The sequence below is a fragment of the Sus scrofa genome, chromosome 10, assembly GCF_054392235.1.
Source record: "Sus scrofa isolate SSC_HxYL_T2T_F1_AM1 chromosome 10, Sscrofa_HxYL_maternal_Yorkshire_Landrace_v2.0, whole genome shotgun sequence".
Lineage (NCBI taxonomy): Eukaryota > Metazoa > Chordata > Mammalia > Artiodactyla > Suidae > Sus > Sus scrofa.
Window position 1 is genome coordinate 17,345,858 of NC_139392.1, and position 23,237 is coordinate 17,369,094.

General features: G+C 34.8%; 1 protein-coding gene across 21 annotated transcripts in view; it reads right to left on the bottom strand.

Moving 5' to 3' along the window:
- The window catches only part of CDC42BPA (CDC42 binding protein kinase alpha), a 290,122-nt gene that overhangs the window by 48,560 nt on the left and 218,325 nt on the right, over positions 1 to 23,237 (bottom strand). For 5 of the 21 annotated variants that reach the window (XM_021064430.2, XM_021064428.2, XM_021064420.2 and 2 more), the window contains 4 exons: positions 22,395 to 22,471; positions 21,275 to 21,322; positions 13,134 to 13,172; positions 3,796 to 3,900 (listed from right to left, as the gene is read on the bottom strand). In XM_021064430.2, the coding sequence (XP_020920089.1) occupies positions 3,796 to 3,900; positions 13,134 to 13,172; positions 21,275 to 21,322; positions 22,395 to 22,471 (269 nt within the window). The remainder of the gene's footprint in view (positions 1 to 3,795; positions 3,901 to 13,133; positions 13,173 to 21,274; positions 21,323 to 22,394; positions 22,472 to 23,237) is intronic. The other 16 variants (XM_021064439.2, XM_084979260.1, XM_021064432.2 and 13 more) reach the window with 6 other exon arrangements.

A 23,237-nucleotide genomic window follows, 5' to 3' on the forward strand; every position in this document is an offset into this window, starting at 1 on the left:
AAAATTCTTAGTGCCGATAATTTAAATTCCCGCCTGCAATATCTACAGATAAAATTTATGTTCAGTTGGTAAAAACTATTGCAGTCTGGAAATTTAAAAACAAATAACTCAGAAGAGAGCATCTACAGAAGAACAAAAAAGTCATAGGATGAAGCCTACACAAAAATGAAGTATTAATTTTCAAGTTCAACTGAAAGTGCCATATTAATTCTATAAAGTATCTGAAAGAGTTTTTATAAGCAAAATCGATAATCAAAATATCTATTCTTTTAAATCCTTGACTTCTATATACAGAATGCACATTACACACATGGAATACAATTCTGTGGATTAATGTGTAAGTATGTATGCAGAGAGGAAGAAAGAGTGAGCGAGCGCCTCAGAGAGATAGATAAAGAGATATACTGATTGACTGATTAGTAGAATTTTGTGAAGAAGTAATTTCTACATAGGAAGTTAGATTATTTAATATTATTGGAATTCAGAACCGACATAAAAATTTAGTTACAAGCCATATCTTTTTGTGGAATATTATTGTAAGAGATTGCTTTGAATAAAAAGAATCAGTGATTCTACTGGATATTACTGTGGGGGTAAAAAGAGACATGTCTTAATGAGCAAAGAATGAAAAAAAACAAGAATGACTTCCTTTTAGGATGCTAAACAAGCAAGAGGGGAAAGCTAGCTTTGTATAAAGTTACAGAATATTTTAAAATATTAGGAGAAAAACGAATGGTCACTCGTTGCCTATATAACATCCAAAAGCAGAATATCTTATACACATGATGGCCTTAAAATGCAATTGAGATGGGCTTCTTAGAGTTTTCTACTTAATTGTGACTTTAGTTCTAATTTGAATTTAATTTACTTTTAAATAGCTTGAAAAAAATTAAATCCAATTTATAATTTAACATTAAATAACAAATATGAAATAGAAGAGCAGAATGCTTAAAACCCAAATGAAAGTTAATAAAGAACAATTCACAGGAAACAATTGTTACCAGAATTTACACAGAAAGTCGAAGAGAAGTTTTTGGAATTAAAAAGAATGAAGTAGGGATGCTGAATCCAAGATCGACAGAATTCAATAAAGACCAGCAATGCCTAACTTAGAAAACGTATTTTAAAAAGATCCCATTCACCATAGCAAGGAAAACTTTACGGTACCTAGGAACAAATTTAACAAGTGATTTGGAGTACATTCATGAAGAAAATAATGAAACTTTACTGAAGATATAAAATGATATCCAAAAAATATATATACCATGTTCATAAATGAAAAGACCCACTATCTCAAGGAGGTTAGTTCTCAGATAATCTATAAATTCAAATCTAACCAAAAGCTTTACATGGAACTTACAAACTGAACCTAAAAATTATATGTAAAACTAAAGGGCCGAGAAGAAAAAGGACAAGGTAAGTGTGAGTGGCTGACCACACCAGGTATCAGGAATTATTTGAAGACTACAATAATTAAGACAATGCAATGTTGGTGCAGGAACAGACAAAAAGAACAATGAAAGAGAACAGAGAAGCCCCCAATAGACCCATTTATATAAAGCAGAGCTAGCTTTACAAATCAATGGGGGAACTACAGGAAAGTCATATGAGGCAAACAGACTAGAACCCCATTTCCCATAATACAGAACAATGAATTTTAGTTTAAGGTCCTAAACACGTAAAAGCAAAATTTAAAAGCATTTAGAAAAATATGGAAGATAATCTTTATAACTGCTGCAGAGAGAAGAATTGTTTTAAAAAGACATAAAAAGCAGAAGTCATAAGGAAAAGACTTTAAATATGATTAAAAACTGTTGCAAGACAAAAAGATACCACAAATAAAATTTAAAAATAAGCCACAGACTGGAAGAAAATATTTGCAATGCATATAGCCAGCTAGGGATTAGTATCCAGGATATATAAAGAACACTTACAAAACAACAGGAAAAATAATCCAATAGAACAACAGACAAAAGACATGAACAGGCAAATCACCAATGGTTAATAAACATATAAAAGGATGTTGAATAACCCTTGACATCAGAGAAATATAAATAAAAGCAAAAATGCCACTCTATACCCATCAAATAGACAAAACTTAAGGTCTGACGGTACCAAGGGTTGGAAGGATGTGGGGAAATGGGGAACTCATACACACACAATGCTGGTGAGGGTGAAAACTGGTCCAATCATCGTGGAAAATAATTTGACAGGATCTAGTTAAAGTTGAAATGCATATGCCGCACAACCCAGTAATTCCATTCCTAGATATGTATGCTAAACAAACTCTGCACATTTGCAAAAGCGGATAGCTATTAGGATGTTCACTTTAGCATTGATTACAATAACAAAAAATTGGAAACAACCTAAATATCCAATAGAATGGATAAATAGCTGTGGTATATTCATACAATGAAATACTATGCAATGGTTGTAATGAATGAGCTAAATGGACACGTATCTGTGTAAGATATGTAAGACGCAGATAACTCTTGTGTAAAATTTAAATACATAACAAACACTATTATATATTATTTATGGATGCAAATGAAATAAACATGTAAAACTAAGGAAGAAAGGGCATATCTTAGTTTCAGGGTATTTAGATATGTCTGGGAAAGGAGGGGGGAATGGTATAAAGAAAGGTATTTCAACTGTCTGAAATATTTTCTTTCTTTTAATAGAAATTTGAAAAAAAATGGGGTAAAATGTTAATATCTATTAAATCTGTGGATGGTGATTATGTGGGTGTTTATAATATTATTTTCTGCATGGCTGAAATATTTCAAAATTGAAATAAAAATGCATAAACCTAAAATGAAACCTAAAAACCTAAAAACAATGTTTATAATATTATTTTTTGCATGGCTGAAATATTTCAAAATTGAAATAAAAATGCATAAACCTAAAATGAAACCTAAAAACAATGAACATCTAAACAAGCTGAGAGTGTCATCAACCAAACCTGACTGAGGAAGTCTACCAAAAGATTGGAAAAAACCAGGTCAGAATCTGACTAAAACTCAAACTTAACTTCAGACACCTCTCCAAACAGAACTATCTGCTTCTACTGGAATGCTAGACACAGTTAATGATCAAATGGGAAGCAAAGGAGCTATATCAGAAGTGTAATGCTTGACTAAATAACCAGAGCTGTATCCTGAGGCAGGATGGTATTAACTGAGGAATACGTCATCCTTCTGTCTTGTTGAGAAAATGATTTCTGTTGAGAAAACTGGCCAATTGGCTGTTTAAAAGTATTGACTTACATAAGGTGTAAATGCAACACTGTTTTTGTACTATTAAAAGGCATAATTTGGTTGGATGCTTATCGCTGATTCAGAGTTAGAATAAACTATTCAGTTAACAGTAATGGCAATTTTAAGTTTTATCTATGAAGTAATAGTAATGCCATGTCTTATTGGACTTATTAGAAGACTTAAAATATGAGAATGGCACCTGATGCTGCCACGTGCCTACAGAGTTTTTAATTTGATAATTCCAAAATTTACATAGCTCTGTCCTCTGTTCTACATAGCTCTTTACGTAAAGACTATGTTTATAATTAAATAAAAATTTTTGTCTGCTTCAGGTTGAATATGGGGGGAGCATTTTCACTTCAGTTTTATAATTCTACCTGTACTATCAGTCAAATCTTAATGATCTCCAATATATGTGACTTATTACACAATACATTTGATTAAAAGAAGAGAGTCAGATTTCACTTGTTTCTGCAAGTCCCTCTTTCCTGACACAAGTGAAAAGTTGGGGAGCAAGACTGCTCCACTGAGGCACCTTAACTGGCTCAGCTTCACTAGATGTGGAAGGAGATGTGGACCTTGACTGGATGTAAAACTTGACGTTCGGATTCCGTACATATGTGTTCTCAACGGGATCGGTCTAGGAAAATAAGTCAGGAAAAACAAAAACCCAAGAAATCACTTTTAAACAATGTGCAGCTCTTAGTAAATTTCTGTAAGGCATGATCATAACAATTCTTGAGAAAGAAGGATAATAAACTTCAGTTTGAACATTCACATTAGGGATATGTCATTAGATTAAAAGCATACCACTAGCTTTAATGTAAACAAAGCTTAAGATAGCAATAGTTGACAAAATGTTCCAATCTTCACCACTGATTTCTTACTTTGAGTTAACTGTGAAATAAATGCAGATTATGTGATAGGAACATGAACTGCAGATTAGGAATAATCTTGTCCTTGTTAAGAATGCAATTTGGTTCTCTGGCAGACATTAGCTGAAAGTAAAAGAAATCTATCAGGGAGTTCCCATCGAGGCGCAGTGGTTAACGAATCCGACTAGGAACCATGAGGTTGCAGGCTTGATCCCTGACCTCGCTCAGTGGGTTAACGATCTGGTGTTGCCCTGAGGTGTGGTGTGGGTTGCAGCCTTGGCTTGGATCCAGCGTTGCTGTGGCTCTGGTGTAGGCAGGTGGCTACAGCTCCGATTAGACCCCTAGCCTGGGAACCTCCATATGCCATGGGAGCTGCTCTCAAGAAAAGGCAAAAAGACAAAAACAAAACGAAACAAAACAAAAAAACAAACAAAAAAGAAATCTATCAGCTTTGTTCTTGTCACTAAACTAAATTCCCTTTTTATTTTGCATCAGTAGAAATACCAGCACTTATACTCAGTTGCACCTTTTAACAAAGTATTTTTATTTATTTTTTTGCTTTTTAGGGCCACACCTGCAGCATATGGAGATTCCCAGGCTAGGGATCTAACTGGAGCTACAGCTGCTGGCCTACACCACAGCCACAGCAGTGTAGGATCCAAGCCATGTGTGCGACCTACACCTCAGCCCATGGCAACGCTGGATCCTTAACCCACAGAGTGAGGCCAGGGATCGAATGCACAACCTCATGGTTCCTAGTTGGATTCGTTTCCACTGTGTCACAACCAGAACTCCAACAAAGTATGAGCTTTGGGTTAAAATTTAGCATAAAAGATCCTATGGAGGAGTTCCCATTGTGGCTCAGTGGAAAGGAATCTGACTAGTATCCATGAGGTTGTGGGTTCGATCCCCGGCCTCACTCAGTGGGTTTAAGGTGTGAGCTGTGGTGTAGGTCACAGACTCCACTTGGATCCCATATTGCTGTGGCTGTGGTGTAGGCCAGCAGCTACAGCTCCAATTTGAACCCTAGCCTGGGAACCTCCATGTGCTGCAGGTGCGGCCCTAAAAAGGCAAACATAAAGTTGTTTCAGGAAGCTTTTTCTAAAGAAAATTTCAAAAAAAACCCCCAAAAAACAGTTAAAAAAAAAAAAAAAGATCCTATGGAGCACACTGATAACATATTCAATTTGGCAATTTTCAAAATTACCAGGACTGGGTTTTTTAATCAAAGTCAATGAAAAACAATCTGGAGGAGTTCCCATTGTGGAGCAGTGGTTAACGAATCCGACGAGGAACCATGAGGTTGCGGGTTCGATCCCTGGGAGCTGCTCTCAAGAAAAGGCAAAAAGACAAAAACAAAACGAAACAAAACAAAAAAACAAACAAAAAAGAAATCTATCAGCTTTGTTCTCGCTCAGTGGGTTAAGGATCCGGCGATGCCGTGAGCTGTGGTGTAGGTCGCAGACGTGGCTTGGATCCTGAGTTGCTGTGGCTCTGGCATAGGCCGGTGGCTACAGCTCTGATTCGACCCCTAGCCCGGGAACCTCCATATGCCGCAGGAGCGGCCCTAAAAAAGGCAAAAAGACAAAAAATAAATAAATAAATAAAACAATCTGGAAAGGTTAGAGAATTTGTTTCAAATATGCAGTACCTCAAGAATAATGATCAGCATTTACTGTAAATTTACTGATTTACAAATCAATAAAATAAGAAATCAGCTTAAAGATTTTAAATATGTACTTCAAATGTTTTATTTTTTTTTTATTATGGTTACTATTTTAGGGACTGGTTACTGGGCTGGTAAATACTCTGCTGGTGCCCACCTGGGGCCTCCCAGGGTGGCAGGCAAGGGCAAGCACTCTGGCAAACCACAAGGCAGGACTGGTGGGGCCAACTAGCATGGCTACAAGCTGGGCCTGGACCCTTTAGCTAGAGGACAGTGGGGAAGTGGGGAGAGGAAGGGTCTTAGTTCGGGCATCTAGGGGGTGTTCGAGTAGTTAGCTATGTACCAACGGCTAGGAGGGTATCTCACATTTTAAGAACTGAACTACTGAACTGACGCATATCAGCTGTGTGTCGGCTCTGTGTGTGCAATGTGGATAATTTCATAAAACTAGTATGCCTTATTAGGTGGGAGAGCCAGGCCTGAATCTCATCTCTTGACTCTAAATTCAATACTCGTTTTGTTGTTCCCAGGTAGCTCCAAAGTAGAGATTCTCAGAGCAATATGGTGATCATGGAGGCTGGTAATGAACTATGACCAGGAACAAGAAAATAAAAGAAAGAAGAAAACAGGACTCTAGACAAATTTTGCCTAGTTCACAATTTTACTGCAGGACACTCATGAAGAAGCTTATCGGTTTAAACTGTTACTCTAAAACATGACCCTAAGTTGGGAGTAAAGCAAAAATGTCATTTATTTCTAAAAGTTTCCTTCTAGTTTCCCTATGATTATATAAATTACAAGCTGAATAAAAGTCCATGGGATGATGGAATTAAAATGGAATTGAGGAGTTCCCGTCGTGGTGCAGTGGTTAACGAATCCGACTAGGAACCATGAGGTTGCGGGTTCGGTCCCTGCCCTTGCTCAGTGGGTTAACGATCCAGCATTGCCGTGAGCTGTGGTGTAGGTTGGAGACGCGGCTGGGATCCCGAGTTGCTGTGGCCCTGGCGTAGGCCGGTGGACCCCTAGCCTGGGAACCTCCATATGCCGCAGGAACGGCCCAAGAAATAGCAAAAAGACAAAAAAAAATGAAATAAAATAAAATAAAATGGAATTGATAAGCAAAGCAATATCAATACATTTTACACTGATACAAATTTAAAAACCTGCTCAAATAATTAAGAGTTAACAATCTCAAAGTTTTATAGAAGTGTCCAAGTGGAGGATTTGCTCTGTGTATAAAATTGGGTTCTTTTAAGAAAATTTAAGGTTCTGACCTGCTACACAAAAGCCTCCAGCCCATAGCTTAATTAAAAGACATAAAATCAGAACTTCCTGTGTAAAGAATAATGCTATGTTTAACAAAGGTGATGAAGAGAATTCAGAAACAATTTGGATCCATTTTAGAGTTTAAAATAGGACAGTGAGTTAATACCATGAAAATTTTCTCAGAGAATAAAATTAAATATAGCTAATATAGTGGCTTTGTAGCTCAAGTGTTAGTTATTTAAAAAAAATTTTTTTTAAAGTGAGAAAGGCAAGAGACTGCTGTATCCAATAGTACTGGCTGAAAAAAAAAATTTTTTTTTTTTGTCTTTTTAGGGCTGCATTCATGGCATATGGAGGTTCCCAGGCTAGAAGTCGAATCAGAGCTGCAGCTACTGGCCTATGCCACAGCCACAGCAATGCTGGATCCTTAACCCACTGAGAAAGGCCAGGGGTCAAACTTGCATCCTCATAGATGCTACTCAGATTTGTTTCCGCTGAGCTATGACGGGAACGCCCTGGTTGAAATTGTAAAGCAGGCTTGCTCTTTGTGCCATGTGAACACATGCTGACAGAAGTTGAGCATACTGTTTTATATACTTTGTTGTACTGAAATTAGAACACACCACTCTAAGCCATTTTGCCAACATCTGCTCTAACGGGAGGTTATATCAAGAAAATTGTCAAACCTATCCATCAAGTTGGTTGTTGAAATATTTACTAGCATGTTTCAAGACCCTATGAAAATGTGACATTATGATGGTGTGATATTAGCAAAGAAAAAATACACTATCACAGTTTAATCTGTGATTATACAAATTAGTGACTCAAGGAATGATTGAGGCTTTTAGCACATACCTCTTGGCCCTTCTGAAGAATTATTGCCATTCATAAATTTTTTTCTCTTAACAAGTTTTCACTTGTCAATAAAATAAAACAATAGAAATGAGAACAGATTTTAAAATGATTTCCTTAGCTGAGAGAGGTTAAAACTGGTTATTCAGAAGTAAAAAACATTTAAATAAAAATAACCCACCCTAATTGTAGTAAAATAGAATAATAAAAATTCCCACACTAGCTTTTTGGAGCTTTATCCTCTTAAAATAAAAATAAATTCCAGAGATTAAACAAAATAGAGTTAGCTTTCTTCAACAAAGACAAAAGAAATACTGAAATGATATTTTGAGATGGCATTAATCAACCATGTTAAAGAGTTGAACCATGCCATTTACAATGCTACTGTGACTTAAAAAAAAAAAAACATGCATATATAAATGAAGTTGAAAATTACCACTTTATTTTCCAAGAGTGTTTCTCATAAAGACAAAGACACAAAAGTTTGGTAAAGATGAATAAACTCATGGCAAAAAGTTTTGAATATCAAATTGAAAGAAAAAATTCCAGGTCTTTTAAAAGACTCTAGTAGAAGCTAATAACTAATCAGATTAATAGATTTTAATATTTCATTTTCTTTCTGTGTTGCTACCGGTAACAAGAAAAACATAATACCACTTACACAGTCGCTTCACCAAAGTGTTAATGATCACCAGCATGACTGTGGCTTTTAAGATGTTACTAATTTTATCTGTAATTACATGCTTACCAATGCACTTTAATTAATGGCTTATTCTATCTACTAAAAAACAATTTTATTACACTTTCAGAATATTCATACTTAATGACCATATGTCAGGATTTACAGACAGCCTAAATTTAATTTTAATAATTAATTGGCAATGATTCAGGTAAAATATGACAGCAAAGCAACTGATTAATAGAGTATTAGTTACTTTTATGTTTCAAGCAAACATAATCATTAGTATTATATTAAAACCAAAGAAGTTAAAAGTTCTTTGTGTTATAAAAAATAGCATTAAATGTAAGCCATGATTTGAATGCAGGAAGAGCTAATAAATATGGTTTACATAAACAGCAGAGCTATCTTAACACTTGGGTTTATGATTATAGAAAAAAAGATAAATGGGGAAAATAAAAAAGAACAACAAATAACTAATATTAATTGGACAGTACATCTTGATATAATCCAAAGGAAGATCTTAGAAACAAATCTTAAGTGGAGTATAAGTAATTTATTCAATATTTCTAAGCTTCAATCTATTGAGACAAATAAAGAACAGCTTTATGTAAGTGTGATTTTTTTTCTATTTTTTGATTAACTGATTCTTTTTACCAAGCAAATGTTCTTTAAGGACTTTTTCCTTTGTGTGTGTGTCCTTTTGTCTTTTTAGGGCCACACCCACGGCATATGGAAGTTCCCAGGTTAGGGGTCAAATTGGAGCTGTAGCTGCCGGCCTATGTCACAGCCACAGCACGCAGGATCCGAGGCACATTTATACCACAGCCGTGGCAGTGCCAGATCCTTTAACTCACTGAGAAGGCCAGGGCTTGAACCTGCATTCTCATGGCTACTAGTCGGGTTTGTTAACTGCTGAGCCAGGATGGGAACTCCCAAAGAGGTATTCATATGAATAGGCACTAGAAACATCTGCTGTACTCCAGTGTCATTTTTACTTACTGCTCTGTTTGAAAAAAAAAAAAAAAAAAAAAAGGGCAGAAAAACTGAATATCAGCATATTGTCCACAATGCATAACATTGTCATATAAAAAGTCCATGAGGTTTCCAACAATCTATTAGGACTTTTCTAATAAATGACCCACAAAATGTATTTTTAGAGCAGCATGGTAAAATAGAAAAGATTTTCTGCCCTGGCTCAGATGTGGTTTTTAGATTACCCACTTTCTATCAGGAATTTCTCATTATGCAGTAGGGTCTTCTTAGAAATATAAAAAATCCAAATACTACTTATCTTGAATATGTATTGATAGATCTTTTCTACTCCAAAAAAAATTATAGATATGAATAAATACAAGTTGCTAAACATTCACATAAGAAAACTTGTTTTAAAATAAAAAGATAGCAAGATTTGATATAGATTTGATAACATTAAGAAATAGCTTATATCTAACATGTTGTTTTGTATTGGTAAATATAATAGCGAACAGAAAAAAAATTATTTTTCATCTCTTTTATCCTTTAGCTGAAAGTATTTTGGAAACAAAGTGGCAAGTTCTCCCATTTTTTTATTCTGAGAAGCACTTTCTAACCTCAAACTTTTAGTGATTTAGTTATTTCTGTTAATTGCGCTTATGATAAAAAAACAGTCTTATACTATATCGCTTGGACAACAGTAAAAGTAAATATATTTTATCATTCTAAAACAAATCATCAATTACTGAAGGTTCTGACTCATAAATGTAATCTTACCAGTTACAAGTAACATAACTTGTTTCTCTTTAAGAGAATTTCTCCTTATTTTCAATTTATTGATTTGAGTATCTACTCTGGAGAACTTACAATGTTTTAAAAAAACAGAAAAGAAAGTCCAGCCACATGTTGGTTATCTACAACCTCTGATTTAAACTCTAAAGGAATCATCTAAAAGATCCTCAGTGTTTCTCACTATTAATGATAACACTATGAACCTTTCCATAACCACCTGTATTCAGACATTAATAATTAATATTAAGAGCAAATCTTACACTATGACTAATTAAATACTACTACTAAAAACACAAGTATTCAAACTGTAAATGAGGGTTTAGAGCACACTGGAAATAAAAATATATACCACATTTATATGACATTTCACAGTCACTTAGAGAATTTCAAATTTATCAAAGTATAATATAGTTCTTGTCTAAAAACACAATATGTAACATAAAACTGTATACCACTGTTAGATTCAAGGACGCTGTTAGGAATGTTAACTACTTGTGCCCTGCTGTTAATACATGTAATAATTCCCAGGACTACTGAGGCTCCTCACTAATTTATGTTCCTATTTAACTACTGAAAGATTGGTCATTCTTCAATCATCTCCCTTACATACATGAGCACTTTTCACCGGCTGACTTCTTATCTGCCAAATAGGCAATAAAGGAAACGTTAAAGGAAGCCTAAGAAGCAAATTACCAAGTTAACCACATCCACGTTAAAAAAAAAAAAAAGATATGTAATTATAAGTCAGTAAGCTCTGGTTAAGTGTGGCTTATTTATATCCTACAGAATAAAGAAGTAGACTAAAGAGCAGAGGGCCTTGTAACAGCTATTTCCCTCAAAAATTTCCCCTTGTTTCCAGACTTACGGAAATGTTCTGGGTGGCCAAAGTCCCTAGAAGTCTACAAGGCAAAAGACATAACCAATCTATGATAAATTTAACCAGAAAAACAAAACCTCTCTGAATGATAACCTGACTCAAAAACAAATAGCTAAAAATGTAGTCAATTCACAGGCTGATGACTTGAACCTAATACAACTGGGAACATCATATTTCGGTTTTCTCTTCTGGATGTTATTTACTTAATATTACCCAGATTTGATAAATCCAAATAAACAATGGTTTTAACTCTCTACAAATGTTAAAATAATCAATAAGTCAGTTGACCAGCAATCTTTTCATAAACTTGAGTAAATAATGAGCTATCAGTGAAGTCAGAGTTAGGTTGGCTGGACCACTGGTATCTAAACTGCTTATTCATTATTAAACAGTGGTTTGAAAATATGCACTATATTAGGGTTAATCGTGTTTGTTTGTTTATATTTTAAAAAACTGTATGGCCATATCCACAGCATATGGAAGTTCCTGGGCCAGGTACTGAATCTGAGCCACAGCTGGGACCCACATCACAGCTGTGGCAACACCAGATCCTTTAACTCATTGAGCGGGATGGGGATCAAAACCTGCACCTTCTCTGCAGCAACCTGAGCTGTTGCAGTTGGATTCCTAATCCACTCTGCCACTGTGGGAACTCTAATCATGCTTATTTTATTTTTAAAATTTATTTATTTTTGGCTTTCTTTTTTTTTTTTTTTGGTCTTTTTAGGGGTACACCCTGTGGCACATGGAGGTTCCCAGGCTAGAGGTCTAATCATGCTTATTTTACATTCAATCCTCCATCAGCAGAAAGATAAGAGCACAGGAAGCAATGGGTCACTTTACTGCTTCCCACATTTCCCACAAAGCAGCCAACTCCCTGATTTAGAACTTTCCCAGATCAAAAATTCTGCATGTAAGGTGTTGATCAATACTAATGATCCTGAAGCTAAGGGAAAATTTAAAATGTGTGCCTATTACAGATTTTCCTTTTTGTTATTATTTATAGTGCATATGAAAACCAGAGCAAACAGTGTCAGCTGGCCCACTGAGTGTCACCTAGGAATTTGAATGTGTGCATACTGGTGCTGAGGTGGAGGCTAATTTAGAAAAATTTGAGCAGTTTTCAAACATCTATTCCCCACTCTGGGCATATCAGAATCCTGCAGGACAGAGGAAGTGGCTAGTCCATCTGAGATTGAGAAACACTCACTTAGCCTTAGCATAGAAAGATGTTTATAGTATGTAATCCGTACATATATAAAGAATGCTACAAATATTTTTTAAATCTTGGAAATATCTTAGAATATAAATGATTTGTTATCAACATCATTGCCTCAAATCTATTAATGTATTTTGGAATTTAACTCTGAACTATGTAAAAAAACTCTATCAAAGATTTCTCCAGAACTGATTTACACATAATTATAGTCAATAAGATCTATAACTTGCCCCAAATCTTCTTTGAATTTTGCATATGAATTATCAAGTTTTCTTTCTACATAATTAAAATTTCTAAGAATCTCTACGTATTGCTTACATAAGAATTATTTAGAAGTTTATTTACTTTGTATGTGACCAATTTAAAAAGCATACTTTAGGATTACGTTTTTACCCAATCAAAATAAAAAAGATACCTTATATTTTTAGTAGTTTGGTTACAGAAATTTATATGAACATTCCTAAAGCTTTGCGGCCAAAGCCAAAAAACAACAACAACAAAAAAAATACAGAAAAGCAGAGTAGCAATAGCAGGAGCAGCAGCACAAAAGCATGCAATAAATGTCATAATACATCACAGAAACATTAGCATGTACTGCAACCACAGGCAAAAAGGATAAGAGAGAGGGTAGAGGGCATCGGGATGGGCACACAAAGTGCAATAGTCTCTTACACGTCTGCCTTTGCTAGCTGGAGTACACGATGGAGAGCGCTTCAACAAAGAAAGGAGAATACTACGTTACAAATATTTACACACACGACTCTCAGTGACCAGTACTGTATTAACAGACAAAGTATATAAACATACATAGAAGACATATTTTTGATAGGTTGAAGGTACATGTATTTTCAGGAAAAACTGGAAGACAGCAAAGTAAAGAAATAGTTGCTCAGGCTAGGTCTAAGGGTGGTAATAAGTTATCACTGGACCTGGCACAAACAGAGACCCACCCCACCAGATAATGCTCCATCAAGCTACAGCCAATTTCTTTTCTGCAAAGGATGGTAGTGGCAACTTGAAACGGGAACACATAAAGGAAATAAATAATTCTGAGTTAGTGCTAGCAAGCATTTAATAAAATATTTCATTAACTAGTGCTGCTTCAGACATTTATCTTTCAAATTCCTACTCTTTACCAAGACGATTCTTTTCAATGATAAGAGCTAAATAGACCTTTAGAATTACTGATGGTGAATTAAAACAAAAAGTTCAATAATAATGTTCCTCCTGACTAGACATTAAGCTAAATCAAAAGAGGGACTTTTACTTTTCTGACATTAAAGAATTAAGTAATTTGGAAAAACTAACAATAAGCAGATAACTATAAAAAAATATTTCTCAAGTTTTTGAAATTTGTGATGCTGCTAGAGCTTCACAAATATAATCCATATCTACTCAAGCAGTTTCCTATATTCACTTCAACCTGACATTTATCGAGGGCTTACAATATGTCAGGTACTTAAAAGACAAAGAGGGCATGGCAGTTCCCAGGCTGGTGAGGAAGACAATGTGACATACTATAATACGTATACGTACAAAGACTGTATGGGAACCTGGAGGAGGGGTGTACAGGATTTTTATGGGGACTTAGAGGATGGATTTTATAAACTGAGTCTATAGGAGTTATAAAAGATTTCAGAGAAAACTTGAAAAACAATCTCAAGCATAAGAAACATCAATCAAGATGATCAGTTTTACCTGTACAATACCTCTGGCAGATGGTAAACAGGAACAATTATTTTTTTTATAGGAAACTGTTTTGGAAGATGATTTGAATACTATATCCCAAAGAGTGAAAAGCAAAGCAGGATTAGAAGGTTTGCAAATTTCTAAACAAGTCCTTCTTAGTCCACTCGGTCTTCCACTACGGTGGAGGCTAAAGTCTCAGGTTCAATCCTGATTATACTCCTTCAGGTATTAACAGGGAGTATCTGTCTCTCTTTACACTCCCCCAAACCAGACAACCAAACATCAAATAACTCACACCCCAACATTTCCTCTAGCTAACATTTACTCTCTGTCCTCTCTTCTTAATAATGCTGATAGCTAACATTTCTCATGTGTATAATATATACAGGTGTTTTTCAAAGTACTTTACATATATTGACTCTCTTAATTCTCATAGAAATCCTAAAAGGTAGGTATTATGATTCCCCTTTTAAACAAGAAGAAAACAGATTAACCCGCAACAGATGACAAAACTGGTAAGTGGCAGAGCTAGGATTCAAACCTTCTCAGTCGGAATTCTCAAATGATGCACAGTCACAGTCTCTACTTCCTAGCTTCTCAATTCGCTTCTCAATACAGTAAAATCTGGCTTCTGCTTTGCTTGCTCTAATGAAATGCTGATAAGGTCCTATGGTGTCGGACATCTCAGCTGTCCCTGAGGCTGCTGACCACTCCCTCTGAAAACACCAAAGTCCCTCAGGTTCTGTGACATGAAACTTTCCTGAGTAACTGCATCCCCTGTGAACACTGCTCCTCCTTCTCTTTTGTGGAATCCTATTCCTCCAGCCCCTTCTCTTTTTGAGAGATCCCAGGTTTCTGTCTGACTTACTATTTTTCTCTTGCTACAGTCTCCTCCTGGGAGATCTCAATCTGCTTTCAATCATGTTGATTATTTCCAAATTTATACTGCCAGTTCACTCTTTTTCCTTAAGTTTCTAACTCATCTAGAAAACTATCTGCTGGACATCTCCACATCATGTCAGGAACCTCAAACTTAATTTGTTCAAAAGGAAGCTGGTCACCTTTCCCCTTTGTTAAGTCTTTTAATAAGTATTACATATGAGACTGATTAAATCTAAGCTCTATAATATCTCCTTTATACTCCTATAATACAATCTATATCTTTTATTATTTCTCCCATTGGTGTTATTTATTTAGATGGGTGTCTCTTCCACAAGACTCAGATCCTTAAGGGCAGGAAATGTTGTATCATGCTTATAAGTTAAAGCCTATAAAATTTAAAAATTCTTAATAAATATGGAATGTATCCTTCTGCAATTCCATAATATGTCACCTAAGTATTTCTTACAGCATTTATCATTTTCTACTCTGTATAGTCTCTGACCACATATTTATTTTTTCTAAGACTGAGATAAGCATTTTGAGGTGTACTTTCTATATCTGATTAATTTTAGTATCTACCATTGTGCAAAGTAGAGTACCACACATGTAAAAGGTGATAAAACATTTAACAAAGAGAAACCATTACTTTTGGGCCATTTATACTCCTAGACCCAAATCTAGAGTGTGTTAAAACCATGAAAAAGAGCACAAATAAATTGTTTAAGGTAAATACATTACCACTATACCAAAAAGAAGTTAAAATGTCTCTCAAAACTGTCTTAGAATATGGAGGAAAACACATTTTTCTAAGCTAACAGTGATATTGAATTACCACTGTAATAATATTCTTTCCCAAGTGGTTACCTAGAAATGAGACTATTTTTATATTTTCAATAGAAAAGGGTGAATCACACTTTCCCAATGGTGCAATTACAGGAAAACACACACACACACACACACACACACACACACACACTTTCATACACAGCCACACACCATGGCTTTCTATAAACATTGAAACTGGTCTCTTAGTAAGCACTGGAAACTAGGACTTTTTAAAATATGCAATCGAATACCGTTTTATAGCTAGGTCTATAAATTGTCTCCAGAAGTTTAAGACTGATTATGGAAGTAAGCACAAAAACAGAAATTAAAAGAAGTAATTTCTCTTATGGACACATAATTTAGCTAATAGGTTTTAAGGTTCAGTTAATAAATTCCAGAAGTCTTATTTAATAAAATACCAGAGAGGTAAAAGACTGTACAGTCATGGTTCTTTCCCTCTAGATCACCCAAATGTCTTATAATATTAATATATGATGTATAATATACAATATAACCTATTGCCTAAATTAGAGAAGAACTGCATACGACAATCTTCTGAAATATGACAGTTTCAAATCAGGTCGTATTTAACATACAAAAGTTTTAAAAAACAAGAATTAAAGGAGGAAGTTATAGAAATGCCATTTTTCTCAGAAGGATTTAGGCTTAACATTACATACAATTTGTTAATCATACAATTAACAAATCTTTCAATGCATGTTTTAAATTTCGTCTTTCATTGATTCTCACCTACAATCAACTCTTCCCACATACAGCTATGAGACTGGTTATGACAATATGAAAGAAGCTGGGGGAAGGGGGGAATAACAGTTAAAAGTAAGAGATGAATGATGGAAGCTAGGAGCCAGGACTGAAACTAAATATTTTGGGACATCTTAGCAGGATTTTAAATGAGGTCAAAACCAAGAGTAAATGAAAGGTACTGTCTCTATTTCTTCATGTCTGACCTTTATATTCTAAGCTTCAATTCTTTGACTCTTTCTTCAACATACTAGAGTAAGATACTTTCCAAAAAGCAAGTTGGTACATTTTCATTTGCCAGAAAAATGGGCGATTTCCATTTTTATAAACTTAGCCTAATGAACAGAATGTAGAACTATAATTTAATAAAACTCAAAACTTACCTGGCATATATTTAATATATGACAATACATTTGTCAAGTATTAGTACAGCAACTAATTCATTGATGTAACTGTAATTAGTATTCCTTTTAAGATAGTCAATTCAAGCATTCTGGGGGTTCGCTTGAAAAGAAGAAAATGAACTGAACAGAAAAGGAAGTTCCTATAAGCTTGGTCTGATGATGCCTGGCCCTGCTACCAAGGGAAGGAAGGGAACAGGTGGGGGAAAACCCAAGTTGTTGAGCTCCATTTGCCCCCCACCTGCTACTTGGAAGCTGAGACTGGGCCCAATAAGCAGTAACACAAGCAGTCCAGGACCGGGCACGGGGGGTTGAGAGAAAAGATGAGGGTAAAAGAGGAAATGATTTCTACAGCAGAAGGGATCCTGGCATCTATTCAGCTACAGTCTTAGTATCTCATATGGGAATGTCATACCCAAGAGACCACTTATCAAAATGCTCTCCTTATATCTGGAATCTAATGAACCTTTCTACAGAAAAGAAACAAACTCATGGACTTGGATAACAGACTTGTGGTTGCCAAGAGGGAGGGGAGAGGGAGGGAATGGGATAGACTGGGAGTTTGGGGTTAACAGATTCAAACTATTGCATTAGGAGTGGATAAAGCAATGAGATCCTGCTGTATAGCAATGGGAACTATACCTAGTTACTTGTGATGGAACATGACTGATGGAGGATAATGTAAGAAAAAGAATGTGTGTGTGTGTGTGTATGCATATATGTGTGTGTATGTATGGCTGTAGAGCAGAAATTGATAAAACAATGTAAATCCACTATAACAGAAAAAATAAAAACCTAAAAAAAATATGCTCTCAGTTTCTTTCAAAACTAACTAAACCTCCCTTTTACCTGCCCTAAAGAATGTCATACATAACCCCTTTACCAACACTTCTCTATTCCCTAAAATGAGAATCCTAGAAAGTCACCCCCACTAGTAGAGGAATACCCTATCTACTTTATTAGTGGGAGTGCTGGGTGAATTAAGGACTAAAACCACTAGATTAAAGGTTTTCTAAGTTGCTTTTCTCCTTCAAAGATCTACTATTCTACATGTAGAAAAGTCCAAACGCCTAAGTTCTCCTGAGTTACAGAAGCAGAGTGCTGAGAATGTATTCTGCTTCACCTGAATCAGAGGGAAGGAAGGGACTGGTGTTACACATCCTCTTGGGTTGGTTGGTTGTTTTCTGTCACTGTAGTTGTGATTCGCATTTCTCTAATAATTAGTGATGTTGAGCATTTTTTCATGTGCCTGTTGGCCATCTGTATGTCTTCTTTGGAAAAATGTCTACTCGGTCTTCTGCTTTTCAATTGGGTTGTTTGTTTTTTTGACATATACTCTTTCTCAACAGTGTAACTTAAAGGGAAAGCTTCTTGTTCTGAATGTCTTCCCACACTGCCCCAAATCCTAGCATTCACGTGAATGCTGAATAACAGGCGGAACAGACTGAGGTAAGTTTAGAGGTAGGAGAGTGATTAGGTGACTGTTTTAAGTAAAATAATTATAGTTTTAGTAGGACTGTGTGGGAGGGTAAGGAAAAAAGCAGAGGGTAATTTTGGAGGAAGGGAGGCACTCGTGGTAAAGCTCTGAAGAGTCAGAGCACAGTATGAGGGCACCAGGCTACCGCAGGCAGAAGCAAAAGGTCAATGATGTGCGGACACCAAAAAAAACTGGATTTGCGCAATTTTCCTTAAAATGTATTCCCTCCTATATCTATTTATGAATTCTAGCTACAATTCAATTTTAAGTCTTCAAGGTAATCCTTTTCTTTTCTATAGCAAAGGGACAGAAAATGGAAAAGCGTGAGCAGAGGATGTGTTCCATCGGTTAGTTAAGAGTTAGAGTCTACTTACTACAGAAGGGAGTCACATATCAGAAACATCATGCCCAACAATCTAACTCATTCTGGCACAAGGAACAATTAAGACTTGTTTTCTTCCTTAAGAATCTTAAGAGAATGGAAGCTACAGAACTTGAGTTTTATACTAAATATCTTGGATGTGGAACCCAAGCATGCCAAAGACTGAACACCATTTTCAAAATACCATTCTGCTATGATTCTGAGGATGAAATGGATGAGAATGCTGAGAAGGGTGGTTGTCACATTATGAACTAAGAAGAGAAATAAGAGGTTTATGCCATAAAATATGAACGAAGAAAAATTGTTTTCAAAATGTGCTGCTGAAGCGAGCACAAGAATACAACGTATTTTTTTGAATGGGATCTTACCCTGGCCTTTACCCTGACACATAAAAATCATTTTCCAGTGGTAACAGGGTTCAACAGGAGCAAAGTATAGTGATTCACACCAGTGGTGAGTGGAAGACTGAGTGGTGAAGAGCTAAGAAAGTATTTAAGTGAAACAGTTCAAGGATGAGAAAAGCTAAAGAGAACACAGCAATGGGGAAATGGGTCTATTGAGAATAAGGAAGTAATAACCCGTATTACTGAGGGCATCACATATATTGTTTCTTTAAATTGTCAAACTACCTAATGAAATTAGTTACTATTATTATCCTGCTTGTCTGATGAGCAGGCCAGGACACACAAAGCTTAGATAACTTGCTCCAAATTATATACCTTGAAAGTGGCAGAGGCAGGATTTGGGCACTTCAGCAATAAAAGGAAAGCCCTTAGGAAGCAGATGAGAGAAAAGCCGTGCCCCCGAAGAGCTGGAGCCTGAATCATAAAGATTCTGCAGCCTTTATAAACTTAGCTCCTGTTTACTTTATAATAGGAACTCCTCTGTACTAACTTTCCAATTTAGATGTAGGCGTGAATTGAAGCTGTGCTGAGTAGTGGTGGGTGAAGGATAGGAAAGGGTACTCCTGGAGAAAAAGCAAAAGGGGGAAACTTAAACCCTACTGCTGGGCGGTGGTGGAAGGCACCTTCTGAGAGCAGAGATGAGACAGGAGTGGGTTGAGCTGTGCTTCTGCCGAGAGGAGCTAATAAGCTATTTACCAAAATATAGACTACTCCTGTGTTTTACGTTCAAAGATTTTTGTGGGAGAAAAGGGATGGAGAGAAGAGTTTGTTAGAAAGAAAAATGAAAACAGTTTTCTAGTGGAAAGAATAACTGAAACATTTTCAAATTTCCTTCCCATTCTTTTGAGGTGAATGCTATCTGTATGGAAATACCATGTTGAGTATTTTAGAATAGTGAAATATACACTAGATTATAACATCAAATATTATTGTACATCAAGAGAGTTCTTTTATTACACTGTAGAATTAACTAGAATAATTACTTGTCTCAAGAATAAAAGAGTTTCCATTTAGAACTAAAAAGTGTACACACACTTCAATATAAATATTTCAAAGAAATAAAAAATCACTTAAAATATAGACCAGGAGTTTTTCTTTAGTAGAAATTTAGGCTTAATTTTCCTCTTTATATAAGAATTATATTTAATAAAACATGAAAAACAAAACAATTAAAGAATTTCTCCTGGTTTAAAAAAGTTATATGTACAGTATTTGCATTTGAACCCATTTTATTTCCCAATTTTGGGGAAGAGAGAATATTCACCAGGATAATAAAATGCTTTACAACAAGAATTATTGTTCCAGTTAATGTGAAATAGCGATATTGTATGTGTCAGGTATTTCTGTAAAAAGAATGAATGATATACATTAGAAACTTCTAAATTATTAAATCTATAGAATTAATTTAGGAAAGAAAATGATAATGCAGTCAATTTATAGTGCATATAGTGCATGTTAACTTAATTTTTAACACAAGAAGAAAAATTCTGTCCGTATTAAAAGTTGATTTGTACTCAATTATTGTGTTAAAATAAAATCTATTGAAAAATTTAATAAAGCAGGTCACTTTTTCTGATTATACCACCAGAGGCTTACTTTTAATTAACATAGAAACTATATAGTAAAATGCTGAAAAGAAAAGGGGAATGTGAAATAGAAATTGCCATGAAAAATAAAAAGCAATTATTTATGCCTATGTATCCACAGAGTGACAATAATCAAATAAGCATTCCAGTCTTCACTGCTGATGCAAAGAATGGAATTATAGATTCTCTGATGGTCAATGCACTTTTAAAATTACATTTTTACTTTGTGATTTTTAATAATGATAACCTTTCATTGTATTTAAGGTAAGAAAGAAGTACATTTTGGCCCACAAATGATCAAGTGTGATATTTCTGAAACTGACTGCATTACTAGGTAAAGTCTTCATATCAATTCACTGATCTCTTTTACTGAAGGATGCATTGGTTTGAAAATCAAAGACTTACGTCATCCAAAAAATCAATCAGTGAAGATGAGGAAGAAGAAAAGGAATCCTATTTAACGAATACAGCAATAAAAAAATAGAAAATATGGATGAAGCAATTTAATTTAAAGAACAAATAATAAATCAAAAATTTTGTAAAACAATTGAAAGGCAAATGACATTAATTCAAATAAATAAATGAGAAAAGTAGTCACAGTTATTGTTTTTCAAGAAACTCAGAAATTCATTAATTACTTTTTAAAGAGTTATTCTCTTTTCCTTTCCCAAAGGAATAAAATATAATTCATATGTTGTACCCAAAATGTAATACACTGAAGCTCATGGCAAATCATTAATAATCAAATTAAATGGAAGCACTTGAGAAGGTAACAACTAAAAGTAAGCAACAGAATCTCTGCTTCTAATTGTTCCCACCAGAACGTACGCTTCTTGAGGGGTGGGATTTAGGTTTGGTCACTACTGTATCTCCAGCATCTAGAATAGGGCCTTGCACAGAGATAATACAAATATTTATTGATTAAGATATAATCAGTAACTCAAATTTTCTGAGACAAAAAATATACTTCAGATCATAAATTTCATTTTCTAGCAAAGAATTTAAGTACTAAAGAATGACAGAATCATATGAACACTATTTCATTATTATAGAGTCTGCCAAATAAACTCTATGCAATACTTTTAACAAAAAGCATTCCTTTGGTACATTTCTAAAAAACTAAATTGATCTGGAACTAGAACCAGCACTGCCCTATAGTGAGCTTTGACATTTTCACTTGTTTTTTATCGTGGATTTATGCTTTGGAGAAAAAAGAAAAGTGTCAAGAGTATTTAAAGTTAGGATTTGTTCTGCACTTACTGTTCCTCAGAGAAAGAGTGAAATTTCTTTTAAATCTTATAATGACTCTCTTATTTAGATCTTTCTCAGATTTTTCTTAAAAACAAATGTGATTTAAGTTTCCATAAGATTGCAGAACATATTCCTTTCCTCATACGTTTTGTTTATATAAGATTCTAGGCTCTCTTATGTGGGATGCAATAAAAGTTTTACTGCAAATAAACTGGAAATCATAAAGTACATTTTAAATTGACCACAGAGGATATGTGAAAAGTTTAATACTTACTTCAAATTGATCCAGAGCATCGGTAGGCGTATTCAAAAATGCCAAGAAAGAATGCTGTGAGTCTTGGTGCTCTATACCTAGAAGACAGCAGCAACTTTTCTTAAAATTAGAACAATTAAAACTAATTTTCATGGATAACCTTTCCTGTCTGAATCTATTAAAAAGCTGCTCACTAACTATCGTATTTCAAAACTAATTAATATTATTAACTCCATATATTTAAAAAACTAAAATACATTAGTGTTTTTTAGAACACCACTCAATGGATAAATCACATCAGTCTCCATAAAATACTTGTTTCTTGACTTACGTGAGTTCTTAAATTTCTTTTCTTGTATAGTATACCATAAAAGCACATTAAATCTTTTGGCAGGTTTGAGAAATTTTTTAAAAGCGGGCCCAGGTTGTGTCTTATTTTTCTAAGGTATTTATCACCAGACAAGGTTTCTGTTTTGAAATGCTCTCATCATACATATAGTATGCGCTAATATAAATAATCTTTTATAAAAAATAATGTAGTGATAAAACAAATGTATTTAATTATGAACAAACTTTTGCAAAGACCTCAATCTGACTTCATTTATTCTGTGCCCGTGGCATGCAGAAGTTCCTGGGCCTGAGATCGAACCAGAGCCACAGAAGTGACAACATTGAATTCTTAATTGCTAAGCCATCGGAGAACTCCCCGTTTATTGCTTTATTGACATAAGTTGCAGGGAATTATAAAAAAACTCATCTGAGACAAGCTAGGATTAGAGAATAAAGGCTCTAAACCCTAGTTTTTCTCAGATTAAAAAAAAATTCATGCACATTTCTTGGGTATTATGGTATTAACTTCAAATG